This window comes from Culicoides brevitarsis, chromosome 1 (assembly GCF_036172545.1).
Source record: "Culicoides brevitarsis isolate CSIRO-B50_1 chromosome 1, AGI_CSIRO_Cbre_v1, whole genome shotgun sequence".
Lineage (NCBI taxonomy): Eukaryota > Metazoa > Arthropoda > Insecta > Diptera > Ceratopogonidae > Culicoides > Culicoides brevitarsis.
In genome coordinates, this window is record NC_087085.1 from 39,294,332 (window position 1) to 39,322,075 (window position 27,744).

At 25.6% G+C, this 27,744-nt stretch overlaps 1 protein-coding gene across 4 annotated transcripts in view; it reads right to left on the reverse strand.

Moving 5' to 3' along the window:
- Nucleotides 1–27,744, reverse strand: part of LOC134827135 (protein winged eye) — a 364,969-nt gene that overhangs the window by 47,101 nt on the left and 290,124 nt on the right. For 3 of the 4 annotated variants that reach the window (XM_063839686.1, XM_063839685.1, XM_063839684.1), the window contains exons 5-6: nt 22,308–22,518; nt 326–630 (exon numbers count right to left, since the gene is read on the reverse strand). In XM_063839686.1, coding sequence (XP_063695756.1) covers nt 326–630; nt 22,308–22,383 — 381 coding nt within the window. In that variant the 5' untranslated portion in view covers nt 22,384–22,518. The remainder of the gene's footprint in view (nt 1–325; nt 631–22,307; nt 22,519–27,744) is intronic. The other variant, XM_063839687.1, reaches the window with a different exon arrangement.

A 27,744-nucleotide genomic window follows, 5' to 3' on the forward strand; every position in this document is an offset into this window, starting at 1 on the left:
AAACAAAGCATTGTCATTTGCACTCTACAACTTTTAGTTGCGATTGCGGCGCGATGCAAGTTAGGCAAAGTAGAAGAGCAGAAAAATACACGAGAGCGACAAAAAAGTAATAAAATCCTTTTAGCAAACATAATGCCATCACACACTTGAACATTACCACGAAAAAAAAGTAGGAAAAAAATAAATAATATAAAAATTGTAGAATTTTTTTTTGCCTCCTCAATTTTTATCATTTTTTCTTTCTCTCTTGCGTTTGTTCAAAGCAACACGAAGAACATGCATAAAAAATTTCAGGTTGCCAGTAGTTGTTGCTACATAAACTTACTTGACTAAATGCCACCGCAGCAGAATTGTTGCCATCGTTAGCATTGTTCTCGGAGTTCTTGCCATGTAGCTGCTGCTGCTCATCGCAATTATTGTCATTCTCTTGACTATGATTATTATTTTTATTGCAAGTCTCAGTGTGTCTTGATACGGCGTTACTTGCTGTTGTTAGATCGAGTGGGGCTGTAGTTGCAGTCGAATGCGTTGGCGGTTGCGGCAAATAGGGCGGTGAACTGGCAAGGTGTGTTCTTTGCGAAGACGTCGATGAAGATGAGTATAAAGAATCTGCAACGGACACACTTTGACCTGAAAAATAGTTTTTTTTTGCGTGAATTTCCAACTCACTGAAGTGACGGAATGAGTTCATGGAGATGATGATTTATGCATTTTTTATACTTTTTTTTTTAAGTAAAAGTCTGATGCATTGTTGCAAGTAATTTTAGTGCATGCACAATCTAAAAGTTTGAAAGTAAAACAAAAAAAAATGTATCGTGCAACTACTGAATGTTTATATCAAAAAAAAAAAAACATAAAAGGAAAGGATGTCAAGGTAAAATCTTTCAAAACATGCAATTTGAACATAAAAACTTGCATTTCTAGTTTGAATAAAAAAAAAAAATGTCAAAGCTACAAGGATGCAAAAAATCCTCTACTTTCTTCGTGTTCAAAGGTTTAAAAAATTGCGTGTCGTAGATCTTACTTTTATATGAAAAAAATTACAAATCATGTTAGAATTAGCTTTTTTACGATCATAAATTATTAAAAATTTAAATTTTCTTATTTTTTACTATTTTTTTAAATTTAGAGAAATTTAAATTTAATTATTAATTTTTTAAAATTTAATAAAATAAATTAAGTTAAATTTTAAGAATGAAATTTTATTCAAAAAATAAAAAAAAAGAACCTTTTTAAGGCTGATTTATGAAAAATTTCCTTTCGTTTTTTGTTTTTGCAAAATAAAAATATTTTTAATTAAAAATTAATCTAAAAAAAAAATTAAATAAAAATTGATAAAAAGATTATATTTCAAATTTTAGCAATTTTTAAATCATAATAATAATTAAATAGGTATGATATTTAAATGAAATATGATTTTTTTTATAATAATAAAAAAGATCATTTTTTCAACCTTTAATTGTAATTAAAATTAAATTTATTTATTTTATTAATTTATTAAAAAAAAAGAAAAATTAAATTTTTTATAAATTTTTTTTAATAAAAAAAAATTTTTTACAAAAAAAGGTTTTTTGCAAAAAGATTTAATTTATAATTAATTCAAATGAATAAAAAATTATTTCATTAAAAAAGTTCAAAAATTATTTTAAAATTTAATGATTTAAAAAATGCTAAAATTGGAAATAAAATCTTTTTATCAATTTTTATTTAATTTTTTTTAAATTAATTTTTAATTAAAAATATTTTTATTTTGCAAAAATAAAATATGAAAGGAAATTTATTATTTTATATTATTTTTAAATATTTTTTAAAAATTGTGTAAAAATATTTTATTTTAAAAAAATTTATTTTTATTATCAAATATTTAAATATTATTTTTATTTAATTAAAAATTAATTTATTTTTTTTTTACTTGCGAGACACAAATTTTTCACAACAACACAAAAATCCTACTTCATCATTAAAAATTCCTTAAAAAAATTGTCATAACATTAATTTCAAATACACGCACAAAAAATTACTTTTTTTACATCTCTCTTTACTTTATCATTTTAATAAGTAATGTACATGAAATTTATTCATTTACAATTTAATTTCTACTTCAATTCCAACTAATTGGTGATATACCATTTTGTGTTCCTCCGCGCGTTGTCAACGGAATAAATGATGAAAGTCGTCGTTATCGTTGTTGTTTTTTTTTTGGGTGCTTCAACAATGCAGAAAAAAATTAATTTAATTGCATTGCGAGTTTTGAAGTGTCTCCATTTTTTTTCCTTTTTTCATTATTTTTTTTAATTTATGCCTGACTGATCTTTGAACATTTTTTCGTTATCGCGTGCAATAATTCAATAACACGAGGAGGATTCCCGTTAATGTAAATCTTTGAATATGATAAAAAAAAAATATAAAATAATTAAATCAGCATAAATAAAAAAAAATCAACGAATACAAGAACCTCATTATGTGTTAATTTGTTTTGCTTCTTTTTTCACGTTGCGAAAAAAAATGTAATTAATTTTTTTTAATTTTTTTTTTTGAAGAACACCTCTCATTTTGTGTCAAATATGTTACCTGTGCTTAACGTTAATATTTTAAATAAGATGACACACGTTGTTTGGTGTGGCGCCTAAATTGATGCCCAGGTTGGTGCCGCTAATTTACATTTACAAACTCATATTGCCTTAGATGACACTTTATTCTGCAAATTTATTTTATTTTATTATTGCGAACGCTTTGAACCCTTATTACGGAAGATACTGTTCATTATTATTTTAAAATAATTATTAATTCGGAGCACATCGTAAGGGACTCGTTAGACTGAATTTGCTCTTTTTTCCGCAATCTCGGCAATTTTCCACTGTTTCCATGTTTGTTGTTTTAATGTATCACGTACCGCATACGAATTTCTATATGTTTGCACAACTAAATAAATTAAACATACTCGCATTTATTTACTTAATTAGCAGAAACTGAAAATTATATTTATTAGCTTTCTTTCAAATTCTCTCTACGGCGAGTTTCGAGCAAAAAAAAACTTGAAGAAATGCGAATTAAATACGATACAATTGCAAAAACAAACAAAAAATATTGTCGAGGCAGCTGTCAACGTAAAGAAATGCCTACATGTGACGAGCGTCGTTGTATTAAAATTGTTTTAAAATTTTGTATTAATTATTTTAATATTTTTTTAGAAGAAATTGTCAAATGTTTTTATGCCACATTTCTGCGTAATTTTTTTTTATTTAAATTCTTTAAAAAAAAACTACTGTTCAATGAGAAATGTTATTTTAAATAAAATATACTGGCGCCTAAATCGAAATTTTATTACATTGAATTAACTTTATAAACATGCGTCGTCGTTACTCGATCGATATACAAACGAGTCGATAATAAATTTGAAACATATCACAAACTAATGTTATTAAATGTTCATTTTCTGATAATACTTTTTTTTCTGAATTGATAAGGAATTTTATTGCGTTAGAAGGAACTCGACTCGATTTGTATATATGGGCATTGAACTAATGTCTCTCTCTCTCTTTTACACTTGAAAGTTTAATGTGATACAGAAAATTGCATACAAGTTTCAAATAAATGTGTGTAATAAAATTACTAAACAAATGTCGTCAAAGAGTATTTTATGACAAGAATAATCAATTATCGTATAGTACTATAAGTATATGATAAGAAAATGTTTATTTCAAATCTATTTTCGGATTAAGAATGTCTGGAACGGCGCAAATGGTAGAATAATTGTTTGTAGTTTTGTGAAATTTATTGCACAGAGACTTTGTTTAAAAAAAAGTTTTAAAATGTCTCGAGAACATTTAGAAAAGTGAAAATCAATTGAATAAATTTTTAGTAAAAACTGTGAAAGTTTTGGTGATAAATGTTGAACAAATATTTGTTTTAAATTTTTTTTTTTACAATAGAAAAAAAAAATTTTTTTGAAGTTGTAACTTTTTATGATGAAAAATTGAGCATTGATATAAAAAAAAAATTAATTTTAAATTTTCTTTATTCAAGTTTTAATTTTATTTTAATTTAATTAATTTATTAAATTTTTATTTTTGTTATTTTATTCATTAATTATTTTTTTTATTAAATTAAATTTATCAATTTTTATTAAATTTATCTGAAAAATAGTTCATTAAAAAATTTATATGAATTTATTTAAAAAAATATAAAAATTTTTTTAATTTTTTTTTTAATTAAATTTAATTTTTTTTTAATTAAATTTAATTTTTGGAAATTAATAAAATATTTATATAATTAAATTTATAAATAAATTATATTACTAACTAATTGAATTTTAATTATTTAAAATATATTTATTTTATTATTTTTTTAATATTTAATTTTAATAATTTATTTTAAAAATTAAATTTTTATTTTTAAATTTAATTTTCATAATTTTTTAATTTTTTTTAATATTTATTTTAACTTTCTTTTAAGAAAAATTTTGGAAATTTTGAGAAAAAAATACTTTATTTTATTTTTATTTTAATTTTTCTTATGTTGTTTTCCTACTTATGAGTATTTTTTTCAAAAAAAAAAAAAAAAAAAAAAAAAAAAAATTGGCTTCTGTGATTTAACAAAATTCAATATGTCTCCAAATACAAAAGATGTTAAAAATTTCATCATTTTTTTAATATCCCTTTATTGTCACAAAATGTCTTTTTATTGTCATTTTGAAATCAATCATTGAACCATATAAATCTAAATCTCCCAAATACAATTTTTCTAATTAAACTTTTTTTTTAAATTTCTATTTATAAAATTCCAAACCCATTTCTTCGAAAACGCCACGGGGAACTTTCTTTCAGACAAACCCAAATAAAATCAGAATTAAATCTAAATTGTCTCAATTGTATTCAGAACTGCTCTCGTTAATCACATACAAAAGCATTCTTCGTCTTCTGTGCAATTCAACTACTTATAAAAGTGAATTGGAATTTTTATATTTTGTACAAACTCAAAACTTTTTTTTTTGTGAATTGCATGTTTTCTTTTTTACGCACGAACGATTTTTTTGTTTTTATATTTTTGGAGTACTTTTTGCGAAATATTGAAAGAAAGAAAGGCTCAAATTTGATGAAATGATGCTTACTTTTGCCAAAATAAGTACGAACAATAGTCCTTTTCACCGAAAAAATTTATCAAGCATCATCGTTGCGTTAAATAGTATTCTTCGGGAACAAAAGGATAGACTCGAATAATTCTGGATGGTAGACAGTTTTTTTTTGGAGATGAATCTGAAAAGTGCATTGTTTCGGATTTTTGTAACAGTCTTGTTGTTAATTTTTTTTGTCGTTGTTCATGTTGAACGAGCAGGTTGAAAGAGGTAAATGCATTCTTCATGTCACAAAGTTTGTGACTTTAATTGAATTTTTTTTTATCGTGCCATTGCCATGGTAAATGCTGAGAGTGAGTGCATAAAATTTATTTTAATTCCCACACACACAGATATTGATTAAATCAAAAATGTAACAATACCTCAGAGTAAGGCTGGTTGCGTATTCCTCGATATACATGACCACTTTATTGAGGAATATTGACTGACCATGGCAGCTGGCAGCTCATCTTTCATTCATACAATCAAGTCCCGTCGAAGAGTAAGAGAACATACCTCCCGCAAAAAGCATGCATGCATAATATTTTTGCAGAACGCGCTCGTTGATTGCAAAATGTGCAGCAGAGCAACGGCAGCAACGCAACGTACCGCACTTGCATAAAATATTCATGCATTTAACAAACCCCAAAACGCATGTGCATCCCGGCAAAAATGACATTTTATTTCTGTGACAGAGTCGAGTCAATCGTTTAAAGTGGACGAAAATTGCAATTCAAATGTTATTATTAAGTATTGGAAATGCTAGAGCAGACATGTCACAAATAAAATTAACGTCAAAGTGACAATTTATCCGTTCAATGAAAACGAAATTTTTATGAATGAGTCGAGAGAGACTCGTTTAAAGTTGCGCATCGAGTCGATGATGATTTTACGTTTTAATAAAGTCGCAGGCTCGAGTTAGAAAGGAAAATTTTTCAATAAAAATTGAATTGAATTCGTTAAAAAAGTTCCCTGCCTAATGCTTGTTGTAGTTTTTTGCATTTATGAATATATTTTGACAAAAAATGAGATTAACATTAATTTGAATAAAATCAACTATTACTTTTTTATTTCATACTTTGCTGATCCGGAGTTGTTTAATTTTTTTGGATGCACTTTAAAATTTCAAACTTAAATTTTACATCACTTTAAAAAAAAATTCAGCCTGTTCTGTTACGGAATTGATAACTTGAGCGCATTTTCAACTATTAAATATTAAATTTTTGTAAATACGACTTTTACTAATAAAAAAAATAAAATGTTGATATTGACGTAGTTAAAAAAATTTAAAATCTTCAGAAATAATTTTTTACATATCGAGTTAATTCTCTGACATAAAATTTGTGTTGAATTTATCTTTGAAATTTTTTAAAAAAATTAAAGATCCTAAGTAAACGCTAAAGTTTTACTCTTATCATTAATGGATAGTAAAAAACATAAGAAAGTCACAGCTTGCACAATATCTAAGGTATAAAGGCTCTTCCTCCTCAGCGTTTGGTTGGGTAGTTAAACAAATCGACATGATCGACATGGTTTCTTATACTTTGTCAGTTATCGAAGGTTTTCACTTTATGATATACTTCTTGTGAATTTTTGGTTTATAATTGTGTCTCTTCTACAGACTTCTGTTGCAATAGTTCTCCATTTTTTATATTTACATACTTACATTAGGTATATTTCATTTGAATTTTGTTTATCATAAAGATATGCCTTTGAGCTTTGTATCGTTTGACAGTCTTCTAAAATCCAACTCTTACTAAGAGTTTCAGTACATTCAATTTCATTGGAAGTCTTTGTATCAGCTGTCTTGATTAATTTTCAAAATCGACCCAGAAGTTTTTTTTTTTGGGATAGATCATTTCACGAAATGTTTTCCAAATTTCCGTTTCTTCATTTTTTTTAAAACTTTTTCAAAAGAGTTTGTTAGGCTGAAGTAAATTACCTTCTTCAGCTTAATTCAAAAACGATTAAATTATTTTTTGTGTTTGATCTTTTAACGGACAGACATAATATCGTTCAATAAACCATATTTTTTAAATTTCTCCAAAAATTTTGTAAAAACTTTTTAATTCTCTTTACACATTTTTTTTTTGCAATCGCACTAATATATGCACGTGAATGTTAATGCGTTTGCAAGATAACGTTAAATAAAAAAATTTCACTCTTCATACTTACTCGACTTTTTAAATATAAGAGCTTCACATGGACAACTGAATGTTGCATACATTACATTTTGTTTTGGCTTTAATTAGTACTTTATTTCATGTACCTTCTCTCTTTTAGCTCGACAGACACACAAAAAGGTTGAATTAAGCCAAATGTTTATGAGTAGAAAAAAAATCGCTCTTAATCTCATTCAAATGTCACTCAGACAGACACATGCGTGTGATATGAAATTGCCAAATAAAGTGAATGAACAAAAAATTGTATAATATTGTGAGAGATTAGTAACGGTGCACTGAATAAAGTTTTTAATTTTTTTTTTCATAAATAAAGTGAAGTAATGTGCGAAAGTAATTTCTGCCAACTAAAAGTATAACTAACAGATTAAAACGGAATTAATTCCGATGATGCCATTGAACGGAGTTTCGTGTCCGGTGTTCCGTTGAAATGACGAAAAAAAAAATTAATTGAGTTGTAAATTTTTTGACAAACCTTGGAAGGGTTCAAAATCATCATTTATGCATTAAAACTTAATTAAATGATTTTTTTTTCAAATAATTATTGCTGATTTGAGGTTATCAGTTACGCCATTACACGAAAATTACATAAAATTTTTGTATAAAATGATTTGAAGAATTGCTCTTGGTATCAGTTTCAAAACAAACAATGAAGAGTCTTATCGTTTTTGGAGTATTACTGGCAGCAATATCAATCGTGGTAAGTATTTTTTGATTCAAAATCGATAATTTTTTTGATTTTTAATCCTTTAAATAGTTTGCTGGTCCAGCTGATAATCCATCGAAGAATCCAGATGGGTATGTCATCCCAAAAGCTCTTGAGGAAGAAGGCAGAAAACTTAAAGAGAAAATTGATGCTTTAAATCTTCCCAAATCAGCTGATGGAATGTATCCAGACATTTGCAAAATTAACGATGAAGCAATCAAGAAGATGCTTAACGAGTTTATTGAGAAAGTAAATTCTTCTGGAGGAAAAATTCCAAAGCCTAATTGTTAGGTTATGAAATTTCAAAAGGAAATAAAAGTGAACTTTTAAAATTTATTTTTAAGGATCACACTTGGGAGTTGGCAAAAATCCTCCATTGGCATTAACGTCACTGATAAATTGAAAAACTTTCATCTGCGTCTCTGCATCTGGAATTTTACACAAATCCGGATACCCATTAGATCCTTTTGGCAAGTTCATTAGTTCCAAATGATCTAATAGATCATGTGCCCGTTGCAACATTTCCTTTGGAACGCGAATAGATTCTTCTTGTCCATTCTATTCGAGGAAAAAATTCAGATAAATTTATTTTTCTAAGAAATTATCAAAGAACTTACAATGGCAACTGCGAACAAAAGTGCCAACGAAACAACAAAGATCGCTTTCATGATAATTTATTTATTTATAATTTATGGAGATAGTGAGGATGAAACTGACACTAAATGAAGTCACTCGCTTTGTTTTATACTTGCGATTCAGTGAATTTGACGAGCAAATTATATTGATTAAAACGGTCAAATTACGGAAAATTTTTATTGACAGAAATAGCGATAAAAAATATCGTTTGACATGACACTTAATTTTTGTACATGTTGGCGTAAAAACAATGTTATGGTAAACTTCACTGATTTTTGAGCTGGATATGTCAGAATTGGAGTGGTTTAATGAATTTATTTTTATTTGAAACGAAAAATTGGTAAGTATGGAATTTATGTGTTAATTTTGATTTTTTGATGTGTACTATATAGTAGATTTTATGCAGATAATTTAATTATATATTTTTTTAAATACTAATTATCAAAAGTTAGAAGGTATATAAAAGTTAAAAATATCATATGCATTCTAGTTTTCGCCAAAAAAATTTTTTTCATTTTAATTTTTTTCACTTTTTTTAAATTTTAATTTTTAATTTTTAAATTTTTAATTTTTTTTTTCAAATTTGTTTTTAAAGATTCTTTAAAAAAATAAAAATTGATATAAAAAATTACGAATAATATACGAATAATATATGAAAAAAAAAATTTTTTTTTAAAGCCAAAAATTTTTTTTTTTAATTTTTTTCTAATTTTAGCAATCGATTATGCAGTCAAAGGAAGATTAAATTAAAGAAGAATTAAAGATTTCAATTAAGAATCATTTATAGCTGAACAAAAAATCTTTCAGAAGCAGTTTCCTGCTTTTATTTTCTCAGCACGTCAACTCATTTGATGACACTTGACTAATAATATTTTCCCGCTCTAAAATATCAAACACTGAAGAAAAATTTCCTCAGAACGCTTTCATGTTCAAAGACAGTAATTTAATCCATAAAGTGCATAAAATGTAATAAAGTGCTAGCGACATAAAACGTACTATTACAAAGAAAGAAAAAAAAACATAAAAACCGTCACAATTTGCTCAACATCCTTGAAAATACTTTCTCAGCAGGTAAATTTATTGCAAAAACCTTCACGTAGGAGCGAAACCGTTTAATTTTTCTCTCCTTCATCCATGCACGGAGAAATAAAACCACAACAAGTGTCTCGTACAATTTTCAATACAATTTTTATACATATAAAATAATCATGATATAATGGCAGCGCTATGACAAAACATCTAAATTATAGCTCAATTATAACAATTATTTATAATTCATATTTCTTTTCATGTAGTCACTACTTTGCATGTTTCGCTCAGTTTTACCGTGAAAAACGATAAATGAATCATTTTTCTGTACATTCGGAATACAGGTGACTTGAGGGGAGCAAGACAAAGAATTTTCGCAAACACAAAAAAAAATTACGGAGTATTAAAATGAAGAAAACCACAATAATAAATACATGTTGCATGTTGTCGATCGCGGTTTTGTACCTCAATTACTGAATAAATATTGAAAATAGCGGAAACTATTTTTTTTCGTTCTTTCTTTTATATTTTTTTCAAAAAAAAATGTAATTGTTTCTTTTTTAAACGTTTTTTTTTGTTTGCAAAATTAAATGTGTGAATTTTTAAAAATGGTGCTGACATGAAAATTATTTGCATAAGGCAAGTGTAATTTTGAAAAAATATTTTTTGCATTTTTTTAGACCCCAAATTATATTTAAATTTTTTTTTTTTTATTTTAGCACTTTACAAGTAATTATTATTTTATTTTTTTTTAATAAATAAAATTAAAACAAAAATTAATTAATTAAAATTAAATAAATAAAAAATATTTATAATAATTTTACTTTTTATTATTTTTAATTGCAAATTTTATTTTTTTTAATTTTCATAAAAAAAATTTCATAAAATAAATTTCAAAAAAAAAAAGAAAAATAAATAAAAATTCAGGAATAATTTAAAATAATATAAATATTTTTATTAAATTTTTATTGAAATTAATTAAATTTTAAAGGCTTAAAAATTAAATTTTTCAAATTTAAAAAAAAATAAAATAAAAAAATTTAATTAAATAAAAATAAAAAAAAATAAAAAAATAAAATAAAATAAAAATAAAATAAAAATAAAAAAAATAAAATAAAAAAAAATAAAATAAAAAAAAAAAAATATAAAGCCAAAAAAATTATTTATATGCTCCGTTTTAGATTAAAATTTTAATTTACAAAAAATTATTTAAATTTCTTACATTAATGATTTTTATTTTAAATTTTCTGTAAAATTTAGTAAAATAAAAATTTTTAATTTTTTAAAAACTTTTTTTAGCCTTAAAAAAATTGATAGATCTTCCCAAAACCAAAATTCACATCTGTGATGCGACACGGAAGTCACTAATCTTTCTCGATCATTTTTAACACTTGCTGTTAATTTATTTTTCTGTTACGAAAAAAAAAAAAAATACTAAATAAAAACATAATTCATTCAATATGCATAAAGAAACTCATTCATGTCCTCCACATGTTTTCGCTAATGCAAAAATTTCTGCATTTGTCGTAAAATTTTGCATTTCCATGCACACACGCTACGTCGACGTCTACGAAGATTATATCAAATAAATGTCATAACTTAACTTATCATTGTCACATTCAATATTTTAATAATAATAATTGCGAATTCAGTGTGTTATAAAATAATAAAATAAATTGATGCGTGTTGTTAAATTCTCGTATCTTAACGTTTATTTTTATTATTAAAACTGTTGTTAATGTGCATTTTCAATTCCAGAAGAATATTACGATGATGATGATTTTTTTTTTTCTTCTTGCTGAAAGACGATGTGAAAGGAAAAAAAAATCGTAAATTTTGAAATCTTGTAAGAAGTTTTTTTTTATTTTTTTTTTCGTTTGAAGCGAGAATGAAATGCGCGTACAATAAATCTTCAGAGTTTATGATTAATTTAAACGATTGCCTCTTGTTTGCTACTGCCTTACCCGTTTTGCGTGCAAAACTGAACTTGTTCTACTCGTAGGTAATAGCGCAAGTAAGAAACAAAGTAAATGGGATTTAGCGAACGAAGAAAATTTTATTTTATTTTGTTATTGTCCATAACATAAATTACGCTAGATTGCAAAATAAACGATTCATATTTCAATAAAAGTGCAACATTAACTGCAATTTTATCAAATTTAATTGCCTATTGCCAGCAACTAACAACGACGTGAGTTGCTCATCGATTTGAAAAATAAATTTTGAGAGAAAAAAATAAAATTCTTTATTATCATGTCAGCGACTGGTATTTTTTTTAAGCGCATTCTTGATGAGGAATACTGGCTCCTGCTTCATTGGCACGCTTGATAAAATCGATAACGCGAGCCTTGACTTTGGGCTTTTTGATTTTGCAAACATCTGGGTAGCCTTCCTCGTTCAATGGGAGTTTTTGGTTCTTAATTACTTTTTCGATTTCCTTGGCTTCCTTGATCATGTTTTCGGGAATGTTCATTTCATTGTTTTCCTGAGAGGACTGCAAGGATTTCGTAAGAAGAATATTCCAAAGGAGGACTCATGAAATAGAGAAAACTTACAGCAAGAGCAATGAAAGCCAATAAAACGGCAGAAATAACGAAAAAGGTCTTCATTTTTTGGGGGGTTTTCAATCCGTTAAAATTGAAGAAGTAAGTTGTACTGATAGAACAGAATAAAATTTCAATAGTTTTATATGGGAATGGAAATGTTATTGAGAGGTCAGTCTCTGAACTAATGATAGTGTTTAAAGTTGGTCATCAATTGTTTTTTCTGGTTTTTGGTGAATTTTAGTATCGAAGTTTCGAAAGAGTTTTAAACTATAATTAGTTTTTTTTTTTTATTTTTTTAAAAGGTTAAAATTTCATCATGATGAAGCGAAAATTACAAAACGTGTCAATAATTTGCATTAAAAAGTATATAAGGTAAAAGAACTTAATTTTAATTTTTTTTTCAATTTTCAAAAATTTATATTTTATAGAAGGTTTTAATTTTTTTTCAACTTAACTTTAGTCAAATTAAATAGCTTCAGTTTGTAAATTAAAAAAAAAAATGTTTTCTTGTATATTTTTAATTTTTTTCCCAATGCACATTTTTAGTTTTTAATCCTAATGCACATTTGAAATTTTTCGTTTGTAACCGGCGACAGGTAATGGCAGAGAGCAAAGGAGATAGACGTGCTGGCGATATTCTGGATAATTTTGGAAGAATAAAGCGATTGTTTAATTAATTGATTGAGTTTTCGTAGTCATTGGGGTTACATTTGGCATCCTTTGCGGGATTCGAACCCGCGACCTTTGGATTTCTAATCACGTTCTAAATCTAAACTTTTAAAGCTGAGTTTTTATTTTATTTCATATTCTATTATTTTTGACATAATTAACTTTTTAAATTGAATAGACCCAATGCATATTTTGAAATTTTTCTTCCTATGTAATTTTTTTTACCCAATGCACATTTTTAATTTTCATAGAATTATTTTTCAAAAAAAATATATATTTAACTTCTCAAATGTGAAAATATAAAATTTTTCATTAAAAACTTTTATCCCAATGCAAATTTAATTTTTTTATCCCATTGCATATTTTGAAAAAATTACATATTTTTATTTCAATTCCTGAATAAAATTGCAATTTTTACTTCAAAATGCTTTTAAAAAAAGACTCAAATTTATGCAAAAATATACTCTTCCATGCATGCTGTCTTTTGTGAATGTCGATGTCAGTTGCAGTTGCACGAAGACAATATGAGAATAAATTTAAGGTGTGTTTCCTGCGATCAAACATTACACCAATGGTGATGGAATTAATTAAAGTTTGTGCATTATGCACTTTTCTTATGAATTTTGCATGTATTTTTTTGTTGTTCCTTTAAAAAAGGGGGAAAAACAATGGACTTCCAAGACAGAAAAAGAATCTAAACTCGAAGGCGGTGGTTGTCGCATTGATGTCTGACATTAACGCCCTTGAACTTGACTCGCACTCTCCTTCCTCCTCGTGCATTGTCGCTCATCGGCACATAACATATTTTCGCTTAATGTATCCGATTACCATACAAATGCAAATTTTTCTCTCTCTCTGCATATGTTAGTAAAATCAGAGATTTTATGGCATTTTTTCGTCGTGCATTTTTTTTTGCATGTATTTGTGTAGCTGAACACAGATTTATGTCACCATTACCGACAAGAAAAAAAAATCCCGCCTCCTCTCCATAAATATAAAAATTTTTGTACACTACAACTACTACTTGCTGCTGTCTCGTCGTCGTCGTCGTCGTTTGTTGTTGTTCTTCGTTGTTAGAGTTGACAACAACCGCAATATCTTCAGCTGCAATCGTCATGTTATGCGAAACGAACCAAAGAAAAAAAAAGACGAAAGGTAGGTTGTGTTATTAGATGGTTTGAGTCTTGTAAGACACACATCTCGTGATTCAATCGAAGTACTTGCTGCTGTTACTTGCGACTTTTTCAGCAGCCACAGATCTGATCAAATATTCAAATGTAACTCCTGCTTAAAAATTTCATGTGAGGCTGCCTGAGTTATTACATGTTTCGACTGCGAGTTTCCTTGTTTTGCGAGTTGTGGCATGTCGTGTGTGTGACTTGTCTCCAAGACGGGAGATGTTTCGTTTTTGTGTAAAATGTCTTGATTTTCACGTGGGCGTGTTTGCGAGCGATGTTCTCCTATTTATTTCTTTTTTTGTCACAAAAAATCTTTAGAGAAATGTTTATCTCGAGGTACAGTTCTTGAGGTAATCTTGAATCAAAATTGATTATGGGTATCAATGATGCATCGGTTTGTGGGAGTACAAGACATGTCTCGTGACCTTTTGTACTTAGTTACATTGCAGGAGGAAATGTTTGAATTTAGATGACAATATTTTGCAGAAGTTTTGTGAGAAAATTTATTTTTTTAATGCTTTTTATTGAAATTTTCCGAATAAACGAATTTTCCTTTAAATTTTGAAAAATTTTCGCTTATTTTTAACTTTTTAGAGTCTTCTTTTATAAAAAAGAATTTTTTTTTAGATATTAAAAATTAAATAATATATATATAAAAAAAATATTTCATTTAAAAATTTAATTTAATTTCTTCTTAATGAATTTTTATCTTAATTTATTTTAATTTAAAAATTGAGATAAAATTAAAATAAATTAAGATAAATTATAATAAATTAAATTTTAAAAAATTTTTATTTTTTTTTTATTTTTTACAATATTTTTTAATTAAAAACATATAATAAATTTCAACGATATTTTAAGTTTAAAAAAAATTAAAAATATAACACAAATTTTGAATCAATAGAATATTTTTAAAATATTTTTTTTTTTTTTATTCATAAATTTTGAAATATGCATTGAGATGTTAATTAAAAATGTGAACTGGGCATAAATTTATTTTTTTTTAATTTTAATTGATTTTCAGCATTGAAAATTTAGTCTTATTGTTGGCTTTAATTCTAACAACAACTCTCTATATTTTTCCTTCTTTAAAAAAAAAAAATCATAAAAATGGATGATTAAATTTCGTGTCTGAATTTCATATGACGAAAAAAACAAACAAAAAAAGGACAATTGTCAACCGGAGCACTCAGAGCACGCGGAGATATTTTATTCGTAATAATAATAAACTTTTTTTTCATTAAGCTGGAATGCAGTTAATGTCTCGAGTGCGAGTACAAGCGAGTACGAGCGACCCCTCGCTTTAATTGTAGGTAGCTGATAATGTGAGGAATGCCTCTTGAAAACGGAGAATGCCATATTTGGATCACGTAGGAAATGCCACGCATTTTCAGAATTTAAATCAACAAAACAATTTACATTTAATTAAATAAATCGTCGTGTAAAGATTGTGTCCTGCTGCGGGGAGTCGTTGTCGTTTTTCGTCGTCTCAAATTTCGAAAATTGTCATAACGCGAAGAAGCAAAAGAAGGAAAGTTGGAAGTCATGCCTCGAATGACAACTCTACTCAGCTCAGGAGATCATAACTTATTCACGTTTTTATCTTTTATCAAATTTATGGGACAACTTGAGCGTAAAAGAGAAGTGCAACTATTTTAAATTGTGAGAATTTTGTGTTTTGTAAGATGAGAAGGAATAGAGAAGCGAGAAAATTTCAATATTTCATAGTCGAGATTTGTAATTTTAATTAAAAAAAAAGACCATGAACTGTTTAAAAAATTTTTGATTTTTTAACCAATCAAAAAAAAAAAAAAAAAAAATAAAAAATAAATAAAACTCAAAATTTGAAAAAAAATTAAAAAAAATACTTAAAAAAATTTAAAAAATTTCTAAATTATTTTTCTTTAAATTTTGAGATTTATAAAAACGTAAAAAAATATTAAAAATACTTAAATTTTGATTAAATAAAATAAAATTAAAAATTATACAAAATTAAATTAAAAATTTAATAAAATTTTAAAAAAATTAAATAAAATATTTTTTAAAAAATATTCTATTAAAAAATTAAATTTCAGTTTATTTAATTTTTAATTTAATTTTATCTAATTTTTAAAATTTAAATAAATCTTAGATAAAATTAAAATAAATTAAATTAAATTTTTAAATGCATTTAATTTTTTTTTAAATTTTTTTTACAATATTTTTTAATTAAAAAAATAATAATAAATTTCAAAAATATTTTAAGTTTAAAAAAAATTAAAAATAGGATTTAAATTTTTAATCAAAATGGTAAAAGTGTGATTCTAAAATTTTTTAAAATTTGAAAAAAAAAATAAAAATTAATTTTGAATTTTTTTTTATTTTAAAATTATTGTAATGTCCAAAAATGATCAAAAACTGATTTAACTTTCAAAAATTAACCTTTTTCAAAATTAGCAGGTGTCTCAAATCGTTTCAAAACTCCAACTTTCCGCATTCTTGCATGCAATTTCTGGCTTAAAATCACCGTTCGTACCCAACAAAGACGAATAACAATCTAAGCAACAACAAAAAGATTGAACTTTGATAAAAGACAAAACAAAACTGGACACATTCAATTTATATTTGCCAACTTTCTCTCTCCTTGCGCTGCATGCCATTCAATGTCGAAGACTGTGGCAACCAACTTTTGTGAATGAATGGCTTGCGAATGAATATGCAACAACAACAATTGTGCCCCAGAAATCCATCCGTAATTATAAAATGGAGTGCATTGTCATATAAGTAGATGGAACTTTTTCCATTGTTTGAAATTTCATCATCATCGTCATCGGCAACGTCGTCATTGTCGTCTCGTTTTACCTACTCTCTCTCGTTTCTCGTTGAAAATATTACGGAAAAAGATAACGACCGAGAGATAAGAAGTTATTACTTAAATTTTCGAGTCTAGCATAAAAGCGCAATGCATGCGTAGAGAGACCTTTTGTGCCTTTTTTGAAATTATGCGATTTAATTTTGAGATTGCGACCGTAATTGTCTCGAGAGAGAGAACTAACTGCATGAAATTGGAGAAAAATTACCTTTTTTTTATTTTTAGAAATTTTGCAGTTTCTAATCTCGTTTCGCTTCATTTATTCATGTAAATTTGTAATAGAATTCGTATCAGCATGAAATTATTCAATTTTCATCAATAAATAAATAAATAAATTATTTATCGCAATGATAATAATAATTTGCGTGCGAGTAATTATAATTATTCAAATTGCACAATTTATCCCCCAATAAAGGATGACATCTCGGTCTTTGGATCGCATGCGAGTGTTTTTTATCAATATTTTATGCAGTTACGACAAATCAAAATCCAATTAACGTCAATGTAAATCATAATCAAGAGAGATGCGGTGCAACGTAAAAGTTGCTATTAACTAATTGAAAAAACAACCAGAGGGATTGCAACAAAGTTTGTGGCAAAAAGAGGCAATTGGAATATTTTAATGGAAAATTTTAGAGCATCAAATGGGGATTTTTTTTAATTTGAGAGTTTTTTTCATCATTTGAAGTGAAGGTTTTAAATAGTTTTTGACCTATATTGGATTAAATATTATTTTAAAAAAATACCAAAATGGGTGCTTTTGATCCTTTTTTTGTCTTCATGAATTATTTAAAAAATTTAATTTTTTAAATTATTTTTTTTTATATGAAAATTCATGATTTAAAAATTTTTTAAATTTTTTAAAATTTTTTATTTTATTAAATTTTCTTCAATATAAGAATTTTTCTGAAAACTTTATTTTAATGTATTAAAAATTTAATAAATTAATATTAAAATAAATTAAAATTAAAATAAATAATAATTTTCTAAAATTAATTTTTCAAAATTTCCTTTAGATTAAATATTTTTTTCTATTGATTTTTAGTATTATAATATGATAAAAAAAAAATTAAAATTTAAAAAAAAAATATATTAAAATTTTAATCAGAAAATAAAAAAAATTATATCAATTTTATTTAATTAAAATTATTTATTAATTAAAAATAATTTTTTTTAATTTAAATTAATTGATTTTTTATCATTAATAAAATTTTTAGCTTAAAAAATTAATAAAAAATATTTTTAATTTATAAACATTTTAAAAAATTGGAAATTTAATGAAAAAAAATTTTTTTTTAGAAATGAACTTTTATTAATTTTATCGTAAACTTTTAAAAATACTTTGTCATCATGATCGCAGTTGCTAGAAATTTCATGTTTCCAAATCCAAATATATCACAACCTCTTTTGTTAATGATAACGTACGAATCACTTTTTTTTCTCATAAAAATTTACAAAAATTTAAAGTTACACATCAAAAGTCTCGAAAAACAATTGTTAATAACTATAATTTCGCTGTTCGATTGACCTCTCATTGTCACTTTGCTCAATAAATATAAAAGTAGGAAAGTTTGAACGTTAGTTCAATTTAGTTCAGCAATTGATAGTGACATCGAACTATTTATTCTCAAAGAAAAATAAGAACAAAAATGAGATCATTTTTCGTTGTTTGTGCAGTATTTCTTGCAATTTTCGCTCTTGTTGTAAGTTTTATTAATTTTTAAATTTTTTTAAAAATATTCATGAATTTTCTTTTAGAGCTGCCAAGATGAAGAAATGAAAATTCCGAAAAAGATGTTGAATGAAGCTAAACAAATTGTTCAAGTGATTAAAAACCAAAAATTGCCAAATAACGAAGAAGGTTTTCCAGATCTTTGTAAAATTACAAAGCCCAAACCACGCAAACGTGTTTTCGATTTCTTGAACAAAGTTAATGCTAATGGAGGATCAATTCCTGTTCCGACTTGCGATGAGTAAATCTCATACTTATAAATAAACAAATAATTATAAAAATTAAAATAAGAAGTTTTTTGAAAATTTAATTTGCTAAAATTGAACATTGAACTTAAAACTTTAATAAAATTTATTTTTTAAATTATTAATAAATTATTTTTTTTTAATTAATTTTCTTCATTTTTTTATTTAAAATTTAATAGATGGCGTTGAAGTTTATGCCGTATTTTAAAAATTTACTAAAATAAATTTTTTAAAAATTTTAAATTAATGAGAAATTTTTTTTCTTATTTATTTTGGTACAAAACTAAATTATTTGCAAATATTTTTTTTCCAGTATTATTTAAAAAAATCGAGTAACCGGAAAACTGGGAATTTCACAATTAATAAAAATTCTGATAAACAACTTTTTATTCATCAACAAACTAATATCTATCATTTATTGCAATGACGATAAAACTGACCTCTGAATAACTTTCAATCAAAAATATAAAACTCTTGAAATTTTAGATTAGTTCATTATTTCACTTTGTTCACTTGTCACGAAACTTAACTGAAAAAAAATGAAGTCAATTTTCATCATTTGTGCAATTATTTTGGCATTTGTGGCTATTTCAGTAAGTTTTTTGTTTTTCATAAAATTTAATTTGAGAAATTCAATTAAATTTATTTTAGACATGCCAAAAACCTGAAGATGTAAATATGCCTGAAAACATGAAAAAAGAGTTCAAGCAAATCCAAAAAGTTATCAAGAACCAAAAGTTACCAAAAACAGAAGATGGACATCCTGATATTTGTCAAATTAAGAAGGAAAAGGTCCGAGAACGTGTTATTGACTTTATTACTAGAGCAAATGCCAATGGAGCTACTCTTCCTGTACCAGAGTGTGAAGAATAAAAAAAAATGTTTGAAAAATTAATTCTTCAAATAAAATAATAAATTAATAATTTTTTTTATTTTCTCTCAAAAAAAAAAAAAAATTAAAAATTTTTTAATTCCTTGTAAATTTTGAACCAAAAATTTTTTAAATAATTTTTATTTATTTATTTTTATTTAAAAATTATTTTTAAATTAATTATTTTTTATTAAAATTTTTAAATTAATAATTTTTTTTAATCAAAAGTAACATTTGAAAAAAAAATTTAAACATTAAAAATATAAATTTAGTATCAAATCGAGCCTAATTTCCCATAAAACCTGCATTAAATCACAAATTCACATCGCAATTCGTCGTAAAGTTGCGTAAAAAGCCTCTTTTTGCGTTCAAACGATAAATTTTAATTAAACTATCATAAAAATCTATCGTTCAATAAATAAATAAATAACATCATTGACTACATCAAAATAGATAAAATTTTTTCAAAAGGCAATAAACAGCGATAGAGACAACGACAACAACGTCAATGACAAAACAAACGAACAACAAAAAAACCTAACATTAATATATCAATCGTCTACGAAACGACAAAAATACGACAAAAAAAAGGAATTAACAATGCACAAAACGAGAGATAACGACAAAAATGCAACAAACACTCGCAGTATAATAAACAACAAACAACAGTAACATTGATAGAAAGAGACATTCATCTAGCTTTAGTGAGGCGATCGTATATGGAAACCACAGGTTTCTGTAATAAATACTTGAAAAAAGCAATAAAAACTTGACATTTTAATGGGAAAGACACCTGTGTTAGTGCTGCACTAAGCATCGCGCTGCATGCGTGCACGATTTGTCCAAGGCTAGGATACATTTTTTTATTTATTTATTTTTTTTTTAGAAAGATAGATAAGGAATCTGTTTTAGGAAAAAAATATCAATTTACGAGGATTTTTTTTGTGTGGTGACCTTTTTTTTCGTTGTTGTCAGATTTTTATCCAATTCTTATATATTTTTTTTATTGATTTCCAAACGATGCGATGATGAAATAAAAAAGACATTAAAAGTCTGTTTAATTGAAACCTGTTTAAAAAACGATTTCTTCGAGTAGAGAGCTTTTCAATGGAGTATAAATCAGTTTAATGTTGGAAATAAATCGAGCTACGCCGACACAAATCCTTTCAAGTTTGAAAGATTCATAAATCCATACGAATTTTGATGTGATAATGATCGATTTATGAGGATTCATAATTATAACTTTAGGGATCAGCTGTCGACAGGTTTTTAGCCATTTTGAAGCATTTTTTATCATCAGAGCATCTTAAAAAATATTTTAAAAAAAAATTATTTAAATAAAATATTAAAAAAAAAAATATTTAAAAAAATGTATTAAAAAAAATTATTTAAAAAAATTATTTGAAAAAATATTTAAAAAAAATTAAAAAAAATATATAAAAAAATTATTTTAAAAATATATTAAAAAAATTATTTAAAAAAATTATTTTAAAAAAATATTTAAAAAAATATTTAAAAAAAAATATTTAAAAAAAATTATTTAAAAAAATTATTTAAAAAAAATTTAAAAAAATTATTTAAAAAAATTATTTAAAAAAAATAAAAAAAAATATTTAAAAAATATTTAAAGAATATTAAAAAAAATATTTAAAAAAAATTAAAATAAAATATTTAAAAAAAATATTTTTAAAAAAATATTTAAAAAAATATTAAAAAAAAAATATTTTTAAAAAATTATTTATAAAATTAATTAATTTTTTCATGTTAAAAAAAAATTTAAAACCCTTCATATTTATAAAATTTGATCAAAATACGATTTCGTCTTTAAAACCTGAAAACTTTTCAATTTTTTTTTTTGACTAAAACTACAACATCTACTCTGGCAAATGAATAATAATCTCCTTAAATATGCATTTAAAAAAAATGTTGAAAACCGACATTCGCTAAAAAAAGTTACAAGTCATTCGAAATAAGGCCCTTCTTCGGTCTTTCTTTACAATAAATTATTGAAACTAAAAAAAAAAATAAATGCCAGTAACTAATAATAATGGGAACTTCTCTTCTCGGTATTCGCTACAACTACTTCAACCACATTTATTGAATAATTATTTGATGGTTTTCAATTAGAAATATTAAAATTATTTCTAAAAAGTCTCGTGGGAGCCTCAGTCGCAACAAAATAGAATGAATCATGTTGGAGTCGAAATGTTTTAAAATATTCAATATTAATTTCGAAAATTTTCTCTACAATTATTTTTTATTTGGAATTTAATGATGGCAATAATAATAATTTTAATGCGTCGACGTAACATGCCGAGTGAGAGAGAGAAAAAAATAATGAAATAATTTTTATGATAATCAGTTGTAATAATTGCTTTTCAATCTACTGCCATTCCATGCCTTTATAAGCTTCTTACGAATGTACACGAGCTTCAATGCAAAAAAATATGTCATGCATTTTACAACAACTTTAACGGAAATTGATATATTTTTTTTGTTGCAATGATGAAAAATTTACGAGCTATCTATATGGAAGTGATTATCGACTTACCACAACTACTGCTTCCACTGCTACTTTTATCAAGACACAATGACTTACGTCTCGTCCAAAGATCGAATTTCACCATAAAGACAACTTTTGTGTCGTCAGGTATACAAAGACAATATTTTTATGCTGATTTTACGTGTGGTATGGATTAAATTCTCGCTTCTTGCCTTTCCAATGTTACAATTGAGGCGCAAAATTCGTGGGAAACAAAAATCTGAAACGATAAGAAAAAGGATTTTATTAAACATTTAATCGCATTGCGTAAAATAATTGCCAAATTGATTCCGTTCAAGGCTGGAAGAGAGAAAAGGAGACATATCCGGTAGAATAAATTACGTCATGTTAGAAGGATAAACCAACAAAGTCTTTTCCATTCATTAGCTTTCGTGTCGTTACATGGCAAGCACGTATTGAAGGTATGTATTGATTTTAAGCAAATAAGTTGATTATCATTGCGGACTTTGTGTTCTACATCGTTGGGTATTGCGATAAAACCAAAGAAACTTGTTCAATTTCCAATTCATCTAATAATAAATATTTGCTTTTTAGTAAAATTTAGGAAAATGTTGCAACATTTTACATGTTTGCTTCGAACTGAATTTATTTTCATGTTGATTTAGTACTGAAGATGAAATTAAAGCTTTAATGTGGGATATAAAATTTGTTAGAGATGGATTAGAAATAATTGTACAAATTTTGAACAAGGTTTTGGTATTTTAAACCTTTAAATTAAAAAATAAAAAAAAAATATTTTCGAAAAAAAAATTTTGAAAAATTTTACCTTCAAAAGAATAAAAATTTATTAACTTATGCTTCCTGCTTAAAAAATAAAATTTATTTTTTTTTAAATTAATTAATTTATTTAATTTAATTTTGTTTAATAAATTTCTTAATTTTTTTTTAATTCAAAACTTGAATAAAGTCAAAATTTGAAAATTTATTTTTTTAAATTAATTTATTTATTTTAATTTAATTTTGTTTAATTTTTTAATTAAAAAATTTTAAAAATTATTTTTTTAAAATTAATTAATTAATTTAATTTAATTTAATTTAGTTTAATTTAATTTTATTTAATTAATTTTCTTATTTTTAAAAAATTAGAAATTAAAAAGAAAATTAAAAATTAAAATAAACTCAAAATTTGAAAATTAAATAACACAAAAATGGAGCTAACTTTAATTTTTATATGACAAAAAATCAAATCTTTTTCTCTTTTAACTCTTCTTATTACACTTAAGATATGGTACAAAATCTAAGAAGTTTCTACTTTTATAATTTAAAAAATTTAGATTTTAGTTTTTAACTTATTTAAAAATTTTTGCTTTAAAAAATCATCATTTATTAAAAAAATTTTCAGTTTTTAATTTTTTTTCCATCAGCTTTAAAATTTCCTCTATAAAATAATTTTTCGTTTCAAAAGCAAAATGAAAAAAATATATATTGAATTTAAACACCAAATATTCACATTTGTCGTTTCAGGTTTTCAACCAACATGAATTGAATTCATTGAATTTACAATTTCCCGAAACATTGGTAGTTTATTGAATTTATCGTCTCTTCATTTATTTCACAAAAATGTATTCCTTGCTAAACAGGTAGTTTTTATTTTCGACCGTTGATGCCTAATGCTAATGATTCCAGCTTGCATGTTCAAAGAACATTACCTCACATGGAAAAATGTTCATAAAATTCAGTCCTTAACGGTAACGGGAAATAGGTTTTTCCGTCAAAGGAGTGAGGTAAGAGTTTTTGTGAATTATTTATGTGGAAATTTGAGGACATGGTTAAAAATTTCAGAGGTAAATAAATGAATACATTAGTTCCGAGGAAATCGAATAAATCAAAGGAAATAAATTGAATAACTGTTCGCCAATATAATGGATATGGGTTTGGATGATTAAATTTTTTTATGTTTTTGTTTCGACATATATTGAGTTGGAACATATGAAGAAGAGTACACAATATTTATTAGTTTTAATTTTGTCTTGAGCCCCTCCCTGTCTCGCAGACTGAATGAGAGTCAACATCAATAAAGTTTACGATCGCAGAAACTTGACTAAAAATTGTGTATGCAAAAGGCCGTAGTTTAGCATAAAACATCAAAATAATAAAATATTCCTGCGCCGCAAGCAGCTTTTGTTTCAACTATGATGAATTCTAATTAAATGATGGCCTTGAGCTAAGGCAGTAATTTTGTTAAATATTGTGTACAGGTCAGTGATTATCTCCCTCATCACATGCGAACATAATAGTAATTTAAATGAACGCCTTCCCATATAAAGCATCGGAGAAGCAGCGGGGACTCGACTGACGACGATCGACATTGGGGCACAGTTCTTTTTTAATATATTTAGATTATTATTAAGTTTAATTTCTCTTTTGCTATTTTCACGCATGTTTTGTTCTCGACTCATATTAACTCTTTTTTTTTCATATATTGAATTAATTATGTCCCCTATAATCAAACAGCGCGCAAAAAAAAAGTCACTCACTCATGCATATTTCATTTATTCAATAAAAAAGAGGCAAGAAACAGCAACAACAATGCCAGCATAAAAAATGCGTTAAACATTAAAAATTACCCTGAAATTAGTCGTTCACGGCATTGACTTGACTTCTACATCAGAAAACATCGGCAAGAGAACGATTATCATTTTGTCTCACAACAAATGCTCTAATCGCACTTTAATTGCCGTTGAGTGATTCTGAACAGAACATTGTCATTATTGTATTAGTCTCGTTCCTTGCTATGAACGAAAAAAAAATTAACAAAGCTAATTAAACAAAATAATCGACTCAGCTTGGATATACAACATTCAAGTACATCACGATATTGTAACATTTATTGTTACATAGAGACAAACAAAAAATAAATGTTGAAAACAAGTAGCAGAACTAACGCATTAGAGACTCCGCAACTCAAATTTTAGGTACAAAAACATAACTAGTATATTATATTTTTTATCACTTATCAACAAAAACATCAGCGACATGCATCACCATGTGTGAAAATTGCTCTTTTTATACTTGTCTGTTTTTATTGTCTCTCTTTTTTTAGGTTTTGAGGATTGTTGTTGTGACGATGGCGCTTAAAAATCTTTCAACAACTACGGATGGAGCAACTTTCAATTTTGTTTCAGGTTGGTTTAATTAAATTTTTTATTTCTTATTCTATTTTTGTATTTTTTTCAGACTGTCAAAACGAGAGAAGAACTTAATCATTATTACGAAGAGTTTTATTTCAGTCAAAAAAGATATAATATAATAATTAATAGAACAAGATCTTCAGTTATAAATGGTCAAGCTTTAATTGAGGAAGTATTCCAGCACGTTTGAAATTAAGGCAAAACTGCAGCCCAACTTTTCATATGAAAACGAATTTTTAAGCCACGAATCATATGAAAGTAGAAGAACGGTTTGTTTACCATATATTTGGTTTCGATAAAAAATTACTTAGGTTAAAATAACGAGATGGACCAGTTGCTATGAAATGTAGAACCAAAAACCTTTAAGCTGAAGGAATCGAACAATAAGTAAGATTATGGAGAGCAGAAATGAGCTTCTATCGCCTCTTATACTATTTGTCTGTGATACCTAATGGATGTGATATATACTTTATAACTGAAGAGCACATACCTGTCATATTGGGATCTGATCATAATACTTTAAAAAACTATTTAAGCAATTTTATTTATCCATGGCAAGTGTTATTTTATTTCATTTAGTTAAGAATTTAATGATAAAAATTTTAAAAACATTCAAAATTTCACTTTTTTTTATTCGAACTTTCAAGTTATTAAAATATCTTTTTATTTTTATCATTTTTTTTGAATGTGACTTAAGTATTGTTTAAAATTAGAGTTAAAACTTATAGAACGTAAAATATCAAGCATTGAAACATGAAACATTTTTGCCAATTGCATCAGCCTATTAAAACTTTACAACGTCAAGTGTTTATGTAACTTTATGGAAATTTTTCCCATTTAATCCTTCGTTTATAGTTTTAATTATCTCGTGAGTGGCATTTAAAACGATAAAATTAAAATTATATTTGTATACATTTGTTATGGAGTCGCATCCACAAATATCTATCCATAACCAAGGTAATTTATAATATTTCAAATTTGCCATACATCCTAAATGATCATTTCATAAAATATATGCATTAACTAGTTATTATTATTTATAAATGTTGAACATTGCAAAGTTAATTTAAATTTTAAACATTTTTCGGATATGCAACAAAATGAATGTTTTTCCTCTAAGCATTTATTAACATTTATATCCTCTTACGAGTCATAATAATTGCACGATACTTGTGTGATAGTTTTTGTCGTTTTTTCGACGCAAAATTTCGCAATTATTATGCAACAAATATCCAACAATTTATATTTTGCATTTCATTACATAATTTCCAGAATGTTCGTAACTAATAATAATGATGATGATTGCAATAATTTAAAGCATTTTACTCGACCGTCGAATGTCTGTATGGTAGATGGAATTCGTTTTATTATCATACCGCATACCGCAAAAATATCGTAGTTTCTGGACAGGATACAGGAAAACACAAAAACAGCAACACATGTCTCAAAAGTACTAAATTATAATAATAAAATAAAGTTTATTAATAATAAGCAAGACTGCAGTAGAAAACAGGAAAAAAACTCTATCTCGTAATACCGTAGAAAAAAAAGTTTTGTTGAGGTTAGTTTTGTTTATTTCAGACTGCTGAGCGGAGCTATGAATGAATGTTGGACAAAGTTACCAAGTAAATGTTTCCTGCACGTCATTCCGTGCTCGGTTCGAGCTTACTTACTCTTTTTACGAAAATTAAAACATGTACTTTCACAGCGGGTCGGTAGACGTAGTCTTATTAAAACCCCAGTGTGCGTACTTGTTTTTCAGAATAAATTTAAAATGTTTATTTATAGGAATATATATTCGGTTTCCGACTTGTTTTCTGAGTTTAATATATGGCATTGCGCAAGGAGACTTTGTAAGACATGAGGCTTGGTTTTGGTAACTTGTAAAGAGCAAAATCGATCTTTACAAGTGATTAAAAAAAATGATTTATCGGCACTCATGGTGAGTTTTTGATAAAAATCTTATTGAAATTTTAATAAAACTAACGCTTTGAGGCTATTTTTTGATTATTTTCAGGAGTACAAAGCAAAGGAAGGAATCGAAAGCTTCTTCAATAAACATTGAGAGTAAGTTTTTAGGCATCTTTTGACTTAAAATCATATCTAATTAATCCAAACCAAGCAAATATTATTAATTTTTATGATTTTTGGGGATCAAAATTATTGAATTTCTTTAAAAATTCAATTTTAAAATCACGAGCCTTAGATATTTCTTCGAAATCAGTAATCCCATTCCTAAAAAAGCATTAAAAAATATAAAAACAAAACATTAAACCACTCATTGCACATAAATA